Here is a 16,869-nt window from a genome sequence, read left to right on the forward strand (position 1 = left end):
TTATAATTATTATAATAATAAGATTAATGATGATGATGGTGATAATTTACTCATTTGCTGTGTTTCAGCACGTAACCTTGTCGCCAATGTCACATATATTGTAATAACAAATATACGAATTTATCCGAAGCTAGATAGTCTATGACAGCTGATAAAATATATTTAACAACAAATATCCATTTAGAATTATGGATCCTGAAATAATATTAATACTTTGTAATGAAAAATAAATATCGTTGTGGTCATGATAATATATTGTCCTCCTTATAACTTAAAAAAGACAGTGCATAATCATTTGGAAAGAAATTAATGCTTCTAGTTCCAGTTGTATATTAGAATATAAAAATATATAAAATATGAAAAACAACGAAAATTACCGACGTGTTTTATCTTAAAACGAAGTGCATTTCTTTTGTATCAACTGAAGCGGTTATATGCTAGCCTGTCGCCGTAAATGACAAAACTTCTTCAAATTATTATCATTTAAAAGGTATGAATTTAGATTAGGTTTTACAAAAGCATATTCAGCCAAGGTGAATTGATGTATGAATTTTTTTTTATAAATGTTACACACGTTTGTTTGATAACGATTATCATTATCATTATTACTATTATTGTTATTATTATTATTATTATTACTATTATTATTATTATTATTTATTATTATTATAATTATTATTATTTATTATTATTATTATTATTATTATTATTATTATTATTATTATTACTTTTATTATCATAAATTGTCCCTTTGTTTGTACAGCTTCAATTTAAGTATTGTCAATTTGAAAAAAAAATCATACAAAAAGGACAACATCCTTTTAAAATGCACGATTAAATACAATCTGTCAAGTGAGACTTCCTGGCAGAAGTAAAGATATTGTCAGTTTATTATACGTGATACGTACATTTAAATACAAGTGTTTAAGTCCGGTGGCCGATAATTAATTCAAAATAACTTCAAACTTATGAGGTTAGGATTGATCAGGTGATAGACGTTAAAAATATGTCGACCTGACAAAATGTGTGTGATAGGTACAACTCACCAAAGTACATTTATGATTTAATTTCGATCATTCAAGGTCATTGCACCAGCTTTCTGTGTTGTCATTACAAGAACCACTGTCCGTCCTGTGATATCATGATGCAGAAATTATAGAAGATGTTGAGGGTCTACCTAAAATGATGCAAAGCCAGCATCCTTCAATTGATTTTTTTAATAAAGCGCTCTAAAGATGTAGTATTTCTATTATTTAATAAGGAAATACAACTATAAGTAGGCAATTTAAACATTTTTGCAATTAAAGTAGAAACTTATTATAAAGGATAAAGAAGAACAGCTTGATACCAAACTGGTACAAAAATATGCTTAAAGGATTGCATAATGCATAATTCACATAGTTAAGAAGAAGAAAAAAACTATTGGCAAGTTAAGATAACGATAAACCTTATTTTGGCATATATTCTGAATGCGATCAGTGGAAATACGACAAATACATTAAACGTAGATTGCATTAAAACAAAAGCGAACTCGACTAATGTCAACACAACCTATCCATAATAGCTTGTTTGTGTTGCTTGTCTGTAAATTATGGAAGCAGTCTTATCATAACCGATAATTATACAGAATATACAATTGCTGACAAAGTAAGTAATCTAACAACCAAAAGAACAGCCTTTGTACAATAATTTCCTTTTTACTTTGTCTTGGCATTCCCGTAAGGTTATATTCAGATTAGGGGGCTACTTTGCAAAGTGAATTCATAAAAGAACACTGTAACTTTATGAGTTTTTTTATAAAAACATGCAAACAGAGATAAACAAGGAAGGATGGCTTTCAGTTAACGCATCACCCACTACAACCTAGCAACACAAGAGCACCGGCAAGGAGCCAGGCAGGTCAACAAACAAAAACATGAGGTAACACAAGGGTAGAGCACGGTCGGGACGATATCATAAATAATTCAAAAAATAGTATTTGCAAGAAACAGGACACAGTAATACAAATAGTGAATGCCAAACAATCCATTGAGGATAAAAATATAACATCATTGACTGCAAGTACGAGGAGCAAAAATATGAAAGCAGTGATCAGCAATGAAAGATGCAATACATTATGTATCCCAAATGTTTTTATTTAAATTTCTCAAAAGTTTTTATTTTTATTCTTGGTGTCCTTAAATATTATGTATAGAAGTCAAAATCATACTTTGCTTACATTTTGCTACATTTGTGACAAATGATTTCACATTCAGCACCAGAGATTATAATGATTATTTAGGTGTTCCGATTGGCCAAAATGACGGCAGTGTTAATAAGTATCCTAAAAACAACACAAAGTAAGCATAAGTTGTTGAAAGGGTCAAACGTGACGTCATGAAGGATGGATGAAGATAAATCGGAAAAGAATTGTTCATTTTGGTTATGTAACTGATATAAACATGTATAAAATTATCAGAACATATTAAACTATAAGATTAAGCAGAAATAAAAGTTTCACAGACTATAGATAATTGTGTGGATCGACGATCAATTAAACAGACGACGAGAGTCGCGAAAAGCAAGTAAAGAATATGAAAACAATCAAGACAGAAGATCAAATGACAAGAGGTTGGAGCCTTATAGGTATGAGAATTATGTATAGAATAAATATGATAACCATAAAATCATTTAAAAATCGTCTTGTGAAGTATGAGTTTGCTACAAGTTCATTAAAGCTGTGGTTAGTAGGGCATTTAAAGTGAATAGTTTTAAATCATTTTACCATTTGATATAATTGTTTGTGCTTCATGAGCATTTTAATATATTGGCTACATTTGAAACACAAGTTGTTTGTGGTTCTGTTTTTTTACTTTATCTAATCTGTCAAATCCTCGTGGTAAAAAAAACCAACAAATTCTTTTTTTTTATTGCAGGAAATCATATTTTTTACAAAAATAATCTACAGTGATATGTTATTCGACTAAACACATTGTAGTCATGTAATGCAGTGTTATATACATTTATACTTTTAACATTGACGTAACTTGACACAGTAAATACACTGGAATAATAATCAGCTTGGTTTTCATCAAAACAAACACGGTGCGTGCACCTTGTTCAATACGACATTTATAACCCATCCCGACTTTCTTGTTTATTTGTCATTTCTAAACAGAGGAACTGTGTCTCTGTTAAAAAGTTAAAACTATTCCGTTGGGATAGAATATATCACACACTTATGTCATGGGACTTTATTTACATTTACAATGTATGTAAGTTTAATTATTAAATATGTATTTTTCACCATATTTAAAGAGTCTTTGATAAAAGTTCTCACTCCTTTGTTTGACTTTCTCCGTAAATGTTTTAAAACAAAGAAACCAGGACATTTAAAATGAAATTAACGGGAAAAAACATAATGCCATGGTAAAATTTTAGCCCATTTTTAGCATATTAAGTGTACAACTTTTATTTACTTCGGGAGCATACACGCGTCGCAAAATGATCATCATCACCACTTTGAGTCGTTTCTTAATTAAAACACTTTGATCATGTTTAAAAACTCTCAGTTCTGCTTTTAGCTGGAACTACATGCATATGCATTGACAGTAGGTGTATTTACCACTGCCGTTCATGATCAGGACTCAATCTTCACTTTGTTTCCAGATTTTAATGAACTATTAAAAAGGGGAAATAACTCTAGAGAAATCACCAACTCGGTTTTATTGAGTCTGTTTATTAGAAATAATGAGCAGTGCAACAGATCACGCCTCTAGCACCTTCCTGAAGGAACAGAAAAATATACCAATACAGAAAAGTAAGGAGCTACCAGTCGGTAAACATTTTTGATTTACTGTAGGCGTTTATGAAGGTATTAATGTTTCTATAATTTCTTCACCACTGTAAATAACGCATATTTTATAAAAACAAAAGATAGGGATGTCATGACTTAGTGGTTATGACCTAAACATCGATGGTTTGAGTATAAAAACCTGGCATATTTACAATTTATTGAAAAATCAAACTTTGAGGTCCAAACCTAAAAAAGGCTATAAAAGCAGATCTCTATTTTCGTTTTACTAATATTTACTTTGTTACATCTGATGTTATGATTTCAGTGTCTTTAATTATTTATCATGTAAAATGCGTTAGAGTTGTGTGTTAATTTCAACCATTAATATAAGATTATTATCCTATGTTTAGCATGTTGTCTGATCACACAGTTTTATTAGGAAGGACATTGACTTTAGTTGCAGTGTTCACAAGATGTTTAAACATGAGAAAAGCATTGCCACTCTCTTGTTATATTCACTTTGTTACAATAAAAGCAATGTTTTGTGGCTGTCCGTTTGTACGTCCGAAAACAGTTGTGGATTGCACCGGTGTATGGACTGGATTACTATGTACCATAACAATTCTGCTAGGCTGAGTATTAGCTGAAACAGAAAACGTGTTTTCGTGAAAATAACAAACGTCGGTCTAGGAAACATATACTTTAATAACATTTTAAATCTTTCTTTTTTTTAAATGGGATTAAATGTAGAACTTGTTAATTCTAGCAAATAACCTATACTAGTTGGGTTTTTTTTTCATAAAGTGAAACCGCTTGGACTATATGAAATTCAAGCTGTTTCACTTCACTTATAAAATATGTTTTTACAAAATGTATCAACAATAAAATTATGCTGATGTCGTAATCTTATTGTTGATTCTCGAAAGATTTGTATCATATATGTATCTGTTATTTAAAATAGAGAGAAATAAAGAATCCCTAAAGAAAGCCCAACAAAACAATATTGAAAATGTTGCAGGCTCGGTTTGATTGAGCCTGTTAATGGACGGTACGTTTAATCATGGTAATGGTGATTTTTTGAATTTAGAAACATTTTAACTCACATTAATATTTTACTAAACAGGATAAAATGTTCCAGGACAAAATATTATTCTGCTATTTTATCTGTTTAGAAATTACTTCGTGTATGCACCATTCATTTTTAAGGTAATTCACTACCATTTTTAATTTTACAAGCATTTTTGAAGGTTTCTTTTAAAATTTAACAATAATTTTTGCAGCAAATATATTGCTTTATACACTTTAATGAATGTTATAAAACCACCACCTTGCAATTACTACACTACCACCGTCCATGAACAGACTCAATGCAACATTTTCAATTTCGTCTATTTTGGCGATCTTAATGAATTCTGTTTTTCTCTTTTCTATTTCTATATAAGTATACATGGATTTTTGTCTCTATATGATGCTTATCAAGTACAAGTTAAACCAACCTCTGATTCGTGCACGTCTTCGCTTCCATATGAAAACAGCGACAGGAAACGCCACACACACCGCTATGATGAGTAGAATATACCACCAGCTGATGTTCACATTTGTGTGTTTGTAAGTTTGTTCGTTCTGTCTGGTTTTGTAAAATTTATACATTATAACGTCAATGTATATAAACATATATATAGTTATTGTTTTAATTGAATGGTATTATTCTTGCTAAATAACGAATGAATTGTACAAAAATCATACCAAATTGAGTAAATCGATTGCAGAAATGATCAACACGGTAAGCAAAGGACCAATATATTTTTAGCGAGTTAGTTTGGCGCATACGTCTGTTAAGACTGAGTCTGCATCATTTTTTATTTTTGCCATTTTGAGCGGTTTTTAGGAATTCCGTTTTTCTCATTATATTTTAAACCTCATGCGTATATTTCTGGAAAAGTCATTGTGAGTTTAAAATACGTTGTGAGAATGACGACCTGTCTAACGTATTGAAGCGACTTTCAGCTTTCTTTGATATAAATAAGAATAAGTACAATAAAACATAAAAAAACTCATTTGTTTTTGATTTTCGGTATACATAAGACATCAAAACTACTACTGTGTCATAAGTTACTAAAAGGATACGGGTTAATGTGATGCATGCAGTTTTTATGAGGTAATTTTGTGTTTCCTTCACGAAATGTTAACTCCTAAATGGGATTCAGTCACATTTATTTGCTTTCTTTTAGTTTTATACAACAGCCGTGTGCTTTAAATTGCCTTCAATTTTACATGTTAGTCCGTTTACTTTACGTGTTAACATCTGAATTGTCCGCCATTTCGTTTTAAACCAATACATGCGCTTCAATTTGATTGATGCATAAAGATCAATTAAGTAAAGTTTTGATCATGCGCATATATAAATTATCATAATATGATACTTACTCTTTAATAACACAAGCACCATTTTTGCAGACTTTTTCAGGAGAACAACACACATCTCCAGCACAACATGTACTTGCGTTGTCACAATATTCTGAACCGCTGCAACAGTCTGCCCCATATGGCATACATTTTTTACCGCAACACTCCTGTCCCTTTTTACAGTAATGTACATAAATGCTTCCCCATGAAGCTTGAAAAAACAAAACAAATGAAATGGTCATATGACCCAGTAATTCAGCATGAAACCAAACTTTTCTATACTTAAAAAGCTAAAGGCGTGTTGTTAATTATTTTCATTTTATTTTGCTTATACTTCCTCAAAGAAAATGTTCTACTTAATATTCTCATTTATGTTCAAATAATCATTTTGATTTTTCATAGATCCAGATATGCACATTCTAATTGGTAAATATCAAATAGGCCAGATAACGAAGAGCTTATTGCTGATGCAACATATAATAATAATTTCAAGTTGTATGTTTCATGTTAATGCTTTCTATGCATTTCACAACAAATCGATGCCCTTTGCAAACTTATGTATCTTGATTGCGGTACAGAGTTGAATGTTGATTCTGAGGATTTTAATATAAAACTAATTCTGATTTGGGATGTATGGGTTGGTCTGACAGTAAAGTTTTGCATGGAAAAATCTCTACGTACAGCATTTAATTAGTTCTGATCGTTCGTACCATATCCGTAATTCCCGCAGATATGAGTGACAAAAATAAAACATCAACAAAACTATTATTAACAGTGTTCCTGCTACTGTTGCATGTACAGGTACAATAACTTATTGTCATTATACAAAATTTAAATGACATTTTACTAGGCAAAAATAAAGGAATGAGGAACAGTTAAGTAATATAAAATTATGTAAATTTTATATTTCAAGACACTTTTCTTTGACAAGACGTAAACATATTCATAATTTTTAAAACGATCTTCGGGATCTTTGACTTCAGTACTTTTAAGTGTTGAGAATTGAGAACTGCTTAAGCCGGTGCTAGAGCTTTTGCACTTTTTCATTATCCCTCACGTACAGCTTCATTTTTTATGTAATTATTCTGCTTTTAATGTTTCCGAGGGATCACTTTTTTCCAGATATTAATGTGAATTATTTTCATTATTTTAAACTATGGATGAGCATAATAGATCATCGTGACAAGTTAACAATAAAAGGTAAGAATACAGCATGAATAAGGAATTCTTACATGTACATGTCTCATTGCAGACGCCGGCAGCTTCTACTGTAGACAACAACGCTGAAAATGGTGAGATAAAATCAAATCTACTTATTCTGTTCTTACAGATTATTTGAACAAATAACTTATATCCAGGAAATGTGGCATATAATTACAGGATAAAAATATCACAAACCAATTCAGTTTATGAAAACATATTTCGCTTTATTGATAAGCCTCATCAGTTGTTATAATAAATAACAAGGAAAATAACAGGTAATAATATAATTATGTCATACAATAGACAGTAAACATTTTATTTTATTCCAATAGGCTGTAAAGCCCATGCGGACATAAATCATGCACAATAACGAACAGTGTATGACACAAACATATACATACACATGTATATAAGGTTCTTATCATAGAAACGATTTTATTGTAAATATTTAATCATTACTAAATGAAAATTATGGATAAATGATTTATTATATGGAATTATAATGTTCCTATGTTACAAAAGATTCATTTATTCGAGACGATTATTGGATCTCAATGATTGATTCGAATCGTCTGCAATGAAATGAATTGTAGAACGGTTAAAATGTGTATCATTTGAAATAGATAAGATAAGATAAGATATAGTTTATTATCGTGACATGTGCATAAATGACATAGATACATAATATACAGATGAAAGAAAAGGCACCCGGCCCTTTGGGCCTATATGTCACCGGGAAATCAATGATGTCATTATTTACATAATTCAACAAAGTTACTTCTTTTATACATAGGATGATCTGAAGTACATGTACAAAACACTGGTAATATATTTTCTTACGTTATCAAATATCAACAACTAATTAGTTACTAAGGTACTTTGAGCGACATATTACAATTATTGTGCTTATTATTATACATATATAATTTAGGCGACATATTACAAATATTGTAATTATCATAATGCATATATATACATTATTCAAGTACATAGCATTATATACATTTAAATTACATATACAACACTCGTTACTGAGAAGGTTGGGATTTGGAAAACAATTTACTTTTGAAAGTTTATATCACTTAGAAATTTGTGTTACTGAACTGGTGAAAGAGTGATCACACTATTTAATATTCGAATAACAATATTACGTTACTGAACTTGCGTTAAATATATCGTGTTTATGTATATAAAAAGAGGTATAGTTTCAATAATAGTACGGACACAGACATATAGTGAAACAAAGAAAACTTTGAATTACAATATTACATAATTATATTATACACACATTCATTGCAAAATGGGTTCATTTTAATTAAATATATAAGACTATATGTATATAATGGTTTAAGTCAAAATTAGTTATCAAGGTTAATTGATTACTAAGAGAACAAGACACTTCTTCTTTTAAGGTATGCGGATATAAGAAATTTTGCAAGTTTTCTAGGGTAGTTTGAAACAATATGAGATAGTCTCTGATTCATGTCCATGAGAGGATCGTTAACGAAATCAAAAAGAGTTCTGAACGTATTTTCACGCAAGTCTTTATACTGTTCACACTGAAAAAGGAAGTGTTTCTCGTCTTCTACACGATTCGAGGTACAAAGTCTACATAATCTCTGATCAGGCTGTTCTCCAATGTAACGTCCTGTTTCAATTCTTAACGGTAGAATACCAGTTCTAAATTGACACAGTATCGATCTTTCGTTCTTGTTTAAGTTCAACAATACATAGTCTTCGCATTTAAAGCTGTCTTTAAATATTCGGTAAGTTCTTAGTTTTGGCACTGTTTGGACATCTTCTGACCAAATATTGGAATATTTGGTCACTATTAAACCGTTAGCATGTGATAAGTTGATAACTGTTCTATTGTCGTAATTTGAGTTTAATCCAAGTGTAGTCATAACATGTTTTATGTCGGAAGACCAATTATTGTTGCATTTAGCGTAGTCAATATTGAACACTTTCTTTGTAATTCTCGAATCGTCCATCAATATTAATCTATTCCACAGTCGTAGAATATTTCCCCATCGTCTGTGAACACTAGGTATCCACCCAGTGTCACCAACCATCGCAAGAATAGGCGTGAAGCGATGGACACCAAGGAAGTACCGCATGGCTCTGTTTTGGACATTGTCTGTTGCTTGATATTTCTTAAAGCCCCATACTGATGAGCAATAGTCCAGTATAGGCACAACACAGGAGAGATACAATTTTTCGTATGACTTGAAGCCAAAGTCTTTCAGGTTGTGTATCTTGTTAATGATGCCACCGAGAGCTCGACCGGCTGCTTTACCAAGAGATTCACTGTTTAAAGTAAAGTCATTCTTTTCATGGAATATAACCCCTAGGTATTTGTATTTTTCAACTGTTTCCAGAGTACTGTTGCCGATTTTGAATTCAAAGTCACTTCGTTGTGCCCGGCCCTTGCGAAAATGCATGCATTTAGATTTATCTGCATTGATAAGTACTCTCCAGCGTTGGCACCAGCTACTAACAGTGTCTAACATGGACTGTAATTTCTCCTCACTATCCGCCATTAAGACAATATCGTCTGCGTACATTAACAAGGAAAGTTTAATGTCACCAATCGTTACTCCAAGGTCAAGGTCGTTGATTTCACGTGCAAGATCGTTAGCGAATACGGAGAACAATGTCGGGGACAAATTACAGCCTTGTTTCACGCCTGACAAGCAGCTGAACCAGTCTGTAAGCTTGTTATTTATACGTATGCACGACACTGAGCTTGCGTATATATTCTTAATCGAGTTATACAGTTTGCCGTCTATGTTATTTATCAACAGTTTGTATAGTAGCATGTCTCTATCTATGTAATCAAAACATTTTTTAAGATCAATATAGGCTGTGAACACTGATTTATTGTTCCGTATAACACTGTTTAGCGTAAACACGTGGTCTTCACATGACCGTTGCTTCCTAAATCCGTTTTGCTCGTCTGCGAGAATGTCGTTATTTTCCAAATAACCTGTAAGACGTTTGTTCAAGAAAGATGTGTACAGTTTGCTAATACAACACAACAGACTGATACCGCGGTAGTGCATTGGAACACGCTTATCAGAATTTGGGTCTTTCAGTATTGGGCAAATAACTGCCTTTCGCCACACAGAGGGTATAATACTGCAGTCAAAAATAAGTTGAAATAGATGGTGAATTGTCTCTATAACAGCAGGATTTTTCAGTACATCATAAGGGATCTCGTCGATTCCACATGCTGATCCACTTTTCGCTTTTTGCACTATACACATTATTTCCTGTGGTGTAATATTGTAATTGAGTTCTGTGTTTGACTCGTATAATGGGTCACTCATATCATTCTCGAGCAACAATTTGTGAATTTTCACTCGATCATAATGTATTTCATCGAATTCATTATTTTCATTGCAGTTATACAGGTTGTAGAAGTCGTTTCTCCACCGCTCAAAAACCACATGTTCCTCCTTAATCGTGTTTCCGCTACCATCCACGATCTCAACCGGAATACTTTTGTCTTTACGCGGACCAAGTTGCTGAATTTTTTGCCAAAACTCGTTAGGGTTTGATGTCGACATTTCCTCGATGTCGAGTGCCTTTGACCTCCTATAAAACCGTTCAGTTTGCTTCAAGCATTTGTCAAATATATTTCTGGCATTTGTATAGTTAACACGCAGGCGCGTCCTTGTTTGGTTATCCGATCGGCATTTAAGGAATTCATTTTCTGCGATACGCATAGAGTTCCACAGTGTTTGTAGTTCCTCGTTCCAGTACGGTTTTCTGTGCTTAAAGCGTTTATTAGTCCGGTTAGTAATTCCGTATTTGGGTATTTTATCCTCCATTTCATTTTTTATTGCGCAGCATAGGTTGTCATAAATACAGTCAATATCATCTTGATTTTCTCGCGCTCTTTCAATACCAGTTATTATATTCGTGATTGCCTGTCTAGACATTTCGCTGGTCATGAAATCCTCAGGCATTCGCCGCAGATTATAACGGGCTTTGCTGGGGGTCGTCTCGTCTGAAGATCTATGATCTTTATAGTCTGTTTCAAAATCTGTTATCAAAACAGAGTGGTCTGGTAACTTGGATCTTGCCCCGAGTAATCCGTGCAAGGAATGCGTGTCAACAATAGACTGCACAGTTAATACCGTAAAATTCTTACACTTCACGAGAACATCGTGCGGAACACAAATATAGTCTACAACCGATTTTCCTTTACGGGAAATTGAGGTAAAATTATTGTTCGTTTCATCGAAGCGACCATTAAGTACACAAAATTTAGAGTCGGTTAAAAAATCCAGGAAATCATGTCCGTGCTGATTAATGCTAGTGTCTATGCATTTTCGTGCAGGTGTTGAATCACAAATGTCAATTACATCAGATAGGGCCCCGATTCTAGCGTTGAAATCTGCAGCGATAAATATACTATCACACTCGTTGTGTAAGTAGATCTGCGCCAGTAAATGAGCGTAAAATGACTGGGCATCACGACCTCTGGTTGAGTTTTCAGGAGGAAGATAACATGAGAACACCATAAAGTCAAAGTCCGTTTCTTTATGAGTAAATTTTACGGCCATAATGCCGTCATACGTTTTGTCTACCACGTTAATATTATAGTCCTCACAAACCCATGATTTCACAAGTAATCCTACGCCGCCTGATGATTTCGGAGCATCACGATGAATATCCATTCTATTAAATCCTAACCACATATAGTCTTGCATATTGATAACGTTTTGATCACTAAGATGCGTTTCACAAATTGACGTTACGTCAGCGTCTATTGCGCGTACAATGCTTTCGCGTAACATATGATTTTCTTTAGTCCATCCACATACATTAATATGTGCAAGTCTTATGGACCCAGTGGACCGGGAGGTCTCCTATTCATGTTGCGAGCGTTCATTTTGTAGTGGTGCGGTCTGACCCTGACGTGCACGAATACGTCCGTTGGCATCGACGCGAAAGTTATTTCCTTGTGGCAGCTGGCGGAGTAGAGTTCTTGCATTGAGTTCTATGAGCCTTTCTGCGTGGGATTTACTGCTTTTAAGGTAGATGTCTTTGTGGTGGTCAGAGTCTTTCAATGCCATTTTGTTTCTGAGAACTAGTATTTTTTGGCGTACGTTACGGAAACTGATTTTCACATGACCGACCCTTCCCGGAATACGTGACTTAAATCGTGTAGCTCCTGTAATGTCAACGGCGGACGAGACGTCGATACCCAATGCGCTAATGATACCACTGACCTTCTCCAGAAGGTTCTCGCCCTCTTGATATGGTATCCCGCTAGCTATTATACATAAATCTGGGTCATTGCTATCACCACCTGGGTAGCCATGGAAACCACCACCCTGACCTTCGCTATCAGTGTTCATGTTCGGGCCATGTGCCTGTTCAACAGAGTCCAGTCGTGTCTGCATAGTTTGCAAGCGTGCCGTAAGCTGATCTATACGGTTGCTTTCTCGACTGATATCCATGCCAATTTCATCGCGTAATGCTCTCATTTTGCTGTCGATTGTTGTCATGAATTCATTTCTCATTCTGTCAAGTTTCGAATCAAAGGATTTTCTCATTCCATCTTGGCTGCTTTTTATTTCATTGACAGTTGATAACACAAGTTTCATTTCGCCTCTCATTTCGCTCATGAAACTAGTCAAGTCATTTCCTTGATTGGCTGATGACGTCATAGTTGACGTCTGATTGCTGCTTTTTTCTATGCCACTAGCCATATCGTTGTGAGGCTGTAGGTCAAAAAGTACACTATTTGCTTCTGATAACGCGTCACTCACACTAATGTTTAAATGACCTTCATATTTCGACTGTTTATATATCTTTCCTTCGGTGTCTGAACTACTGCTTTTTCTTCGATTGTCCTTTTTCCTTTTTCCCATTGATACACAAAGTACAATTTTATCCAGTTTATATGTATGTATTGTCATAATCCACAATTATCCTATTCGTATTGATAACCGGTAGCAATATAGTCTGTATCAATAATCCACTAGTGAGCGTAGAATATAGAAGTGGATGCGTCCCTCTCATGCGTGACGAATTTTTGGTCAGAGGGAGGTGAACACATATCAGTCTTTTCCCAAAAATGACCTCTGACCTCTATACCGTGTCGCAAACAAAGAAAGTATCTACTGTCGTCAACTATCGCCTAATAACATGAAAATTCACAAAGATTCCTAGGCTACATAGTCAAATATCACTTATCTCATAATCCTGGCAAAAATAATCCGTAAAATATCCGTATATTCCACAAAAATCAACACTTTTAGCTCACTATCAGAAATTCGCGTTTGTTATTACCGGAACCGGAAATATATAAACATTTAACAATAAGTCAGATAACTAAAATAACATTTGTATAATTGTGTTTCTTGTTATTTTATTAAATATATTTCTGTTTTTATAAAAAATATGAAAATACTTGATATTGCATATTCCTTTGGTTTTGAATATGTACATATTTTATAAAATAAAAACAAAAGCAAACATTCTTTTTGCTTTGTTCGGATGAATTGCATGTACGAATTATTTTATGAATATAGTATAATTAAGATATCATTAAAAACCAGTAAAGAGGAAAATTTATACCTTACCTGTACAAATAAACGATATAAACAATATTTTCATTATTTGAATTTCTAGAGATATTATTATGATTTTCTCTCCAAGTATTGCTGTATGATTAAACAATATTTTATAAATCAATTAGTTTTTCCCTTTTAAGAATATATTGTGACGTAATGTATTGACAGGATGTGAACATAATAAACATGCATCATCAAGATAACATGTTTATAATTAACGAACGTAATTAAGACAATTGCCGGTGACTATTGTTCAAAATTATTAAGTAATGCTTTGATATTATTATTGTTAGTTATATGCCATATAATATGACCTTTCGTTGGAAATAAAAGTTATTCTAATTATGAGATAAATCGGCAGTTATGATTTAACAATAATCATGGTTTCATAACAGGTACAGTAGTACAGTAGCATATCTTGTCAAAGTTTATTGGTGAAGGAAATATTTGCAATTTGAAATAAAGTTATCGTATGCAGCAAAACAGAAATACAAACAACACCGATACATTACAAACGGACACACTTCTTGACAATAAGCGACAAAATTTATCATTTATAGATAGTATCAGTGTACATTTTACGTGATATTTACACTAAATTCAAGTGTTTATGTGCGGTGGCCGACTGTTTGTTATAATAACATCATACTGGTCCAGTGCATAATATTATAGGTAGATATTGAACTTAATTACTACCTACCACACGATAAGTCATCAAAATTTTATTGATAAACAATTAAAAACATTAACTTCCCGAAGAAAACATGCATTCGTTAAAACATCAACTAAATTACTTATATAGTTAAGAAACTGCTCTGAAGTAAACAAAAATTTGATTTGTTGCTCTATGCTTGCATGCCTAACTCAAAAGTGCAAAAGGGAGATTAGGGAATGACCTAGATTTATGAAATGGTTTTTTTTTCCTTTCTGGATAAAAGCTTGATAGATTATTTGCTAATATAATACGAGTTATTTCCCTTTGTGTATGATTTTATACTACATAATTTGTTTACCTTTTCGACATAAACATGTACATGTACAGTTTGATTTTATCTCAAAAATGAATGTATTGGTATTGATGTATTAAAATGTCACAATAAAGATAGTGATAAGATAAATAATAATTAAAAATTGATTCAGAATGTAATTATGAACATTAATATGACTGTTAATAGTGTTATTAAAATACTGTGGATTTTGATATAAATAGCATATGTGTTATAATCAATTTCATTCAGTATTTTTGTTGAGTCAAAACCTGTCAGAAACAATACAAGAAATAGAACAAAAGATATAAAAACTCCTGGTTTAATTAAAATGTGATGACACTAGAAGAAAGTTCAAACGTGCAGCAAATAAAATTATTGTAAAAAAAGATCGAATTAAAATATGAAATTACTTGTTTACAACAAACTTATTTAAAGAATTTAAACGAGAGATAGAAAATGTCATTTTAGCTTGCATACAGCCGCAAAAAGTTTGGAAAGATAAAAATCAAATAAATAAATCTAGTAGAAAAGAATTATCATCGGAAGATTTTTTTGAGCATTTTACAAACTTCTTGTTTTCAAATCAAGAGATATTTCAAAATTATTTTGCGGAGAAACATTGTGATAATGACGATACACTTTATAATAACGAACAGGGATTTCACAAACGATGATGTAATAAACTGCTTTTTACCCTTAAGACTGGCAAAAGTGCTGGAATAGATAATCTTATTACAGAGACAATTGTTTAAGAAATAATAAAAAATCATTTTTTAATTTGCTTAATCATATATCTAATACAATTGAATATACCGAATCGTGGTGGTGAGACTATTTTACCAGTGCCCAAGAATTCTAAATCAAATGATGTGAATAATTACAGGGCTATCAGACATAATATTATATTTTTCTATACTCTTCTTTACTGTTTTAGATTACGTAAATGGGCCGAAAGAAATGAAATATTGAACGATTTCCAGTATGTTATGTATTAATGTAAGATAAACATATACATACTACTGATTTCATTTTTGTTTAAATTTTATTTTTAATGAAATAATAAAACGTGCAAGAAAAAGGTACATGCATCTTTTATTATTTCTTTTTTTTTAATTGAAATGGCATATGGCTTAATTCAATTTAGCTAGGGCAACCACTCTCACCTCTGTTATTTATTTTCTTTATAAATGATATACATGAAAATTTACATACATTTTCAATAGATGATATACAAATAATTGTGCTGTTGTTTGCGGTCGATACAGTTTTATTTTCTTATACTTAGGAAGGTTTAAAATGCCTCCCAAGTAAACTGCATACATATCGTACTAAATAGGGAAGTGTACTTTTTAATTCTTTATTTGATTCATTTGTCTTGCAGATTACAAAAATATTTGAATTGTAGATAGTATGTTTTTTATCGGATCACAGGTAAAGTTTTTCATAAGACACCGGGCATCAAAAAAGGTCATTTATTTTTAAAGCAAGTTCCATGTGTACGCAGGCAGATTAAATCATTGGTTCTAGGTGAATTTAGACGATATCCTTTATCAGTTCTGCAAAAAGTCAGAATTTGGCACAGAATTATGAAATCCCCAAACTCTCTTATACAAATTGGTGTTTTTAAATGATACAAATGTTAAATCATTACATAGCTAATAAACAAAATGTTTCAGAGTAAGGCATTTCTCTGTTATAATGATAATATAACAACTGTGTATAGGGGCGTCCTAGCCCGAGTAGTTAAGGTCGTTGACTTCAAACAACTGGCCCCTCACTGATCTACGTTCCAATCCCTTTGGGGAATTTAAACTTTGTTATATGGAGATGCCGTCCAGCTAGCTGACTGAATGTCGATGCGTTTACGTCGGTGCCTGCTTGTGTTTGAAATAATGCACGGAGTGGC

General features: G+C 32.5%; 1 protein-coding gene across 1 annotated transcript; it reads right to left on the reverse strand.

Moving 5' to 3' along the window:
* Nucleotides 1–3,838: 3,838 nt before the first annotated feature.
* On the reverse strand, nucleotides 3,839–14,144 carry LOC132745357 (uncharacterized). Its single transcript, XM_060734264.1, has 5 exons — nucleotides 13,984–14,144; nucleotides 7,414–7,464; nucleotides 6,203–6,392; nucleotides 5,272–5,402; nucleotides 3,839–4,418 (listed from the first exon to the last, which is right to left on the reverse strand). Exons 1-5 carry the CDS (start codon nucleotides 14,015–14,017, stop codon nucleotides 4,291–4,293), a joined length of 534 nt encoding a protein of 177 aa, XP_060590247.1. The 5' UTR covers nucleotides 14,018–14,144; the 3' UTR covers nucleotides 3,839–4,290.
* Nucleotides 14,145–16,869: the final 2,725 nt, after the last annotated feature.

This window comes from Ruditapes philippinarum, unplaced genomic scaffold, assembly GCF_026571515.1.
Source record: "Ruditapes philippinarum isolate M1 unplaced genomic scaffold, ASM2657151v2 ctg996_1_1_1_1, whole genome shotgun sequence".
Lineage (NCBI taxonomy): Eukaryota > Metazoa > Mollusca > Bivalvia > Venerida > Veneridae > Ruditapes > Ruditapes philippinarum.

Coding starts and splice junctions, on each gene's coding strand:
- LOC132745357 (XM_060734264.1), bottom strand. CDS start 14,017: ATGAAAATATTGTTTATATCGTTTATTTGTACAG. Junction 6,393..7,413: donor CTGCAATGAGACATGTACAT/GTAAGAATTCCT, acceptor TGTTTTTTCAAG/CTTCATGGGGAAGCATTTAT. Junction 4,419..5,271: donor AAGACGTGCACGAATCAGAG/GTTGGTTTAACT, acceptor TTTCTGTTTCAG/CTAATACTCAGCCTAGCAGA.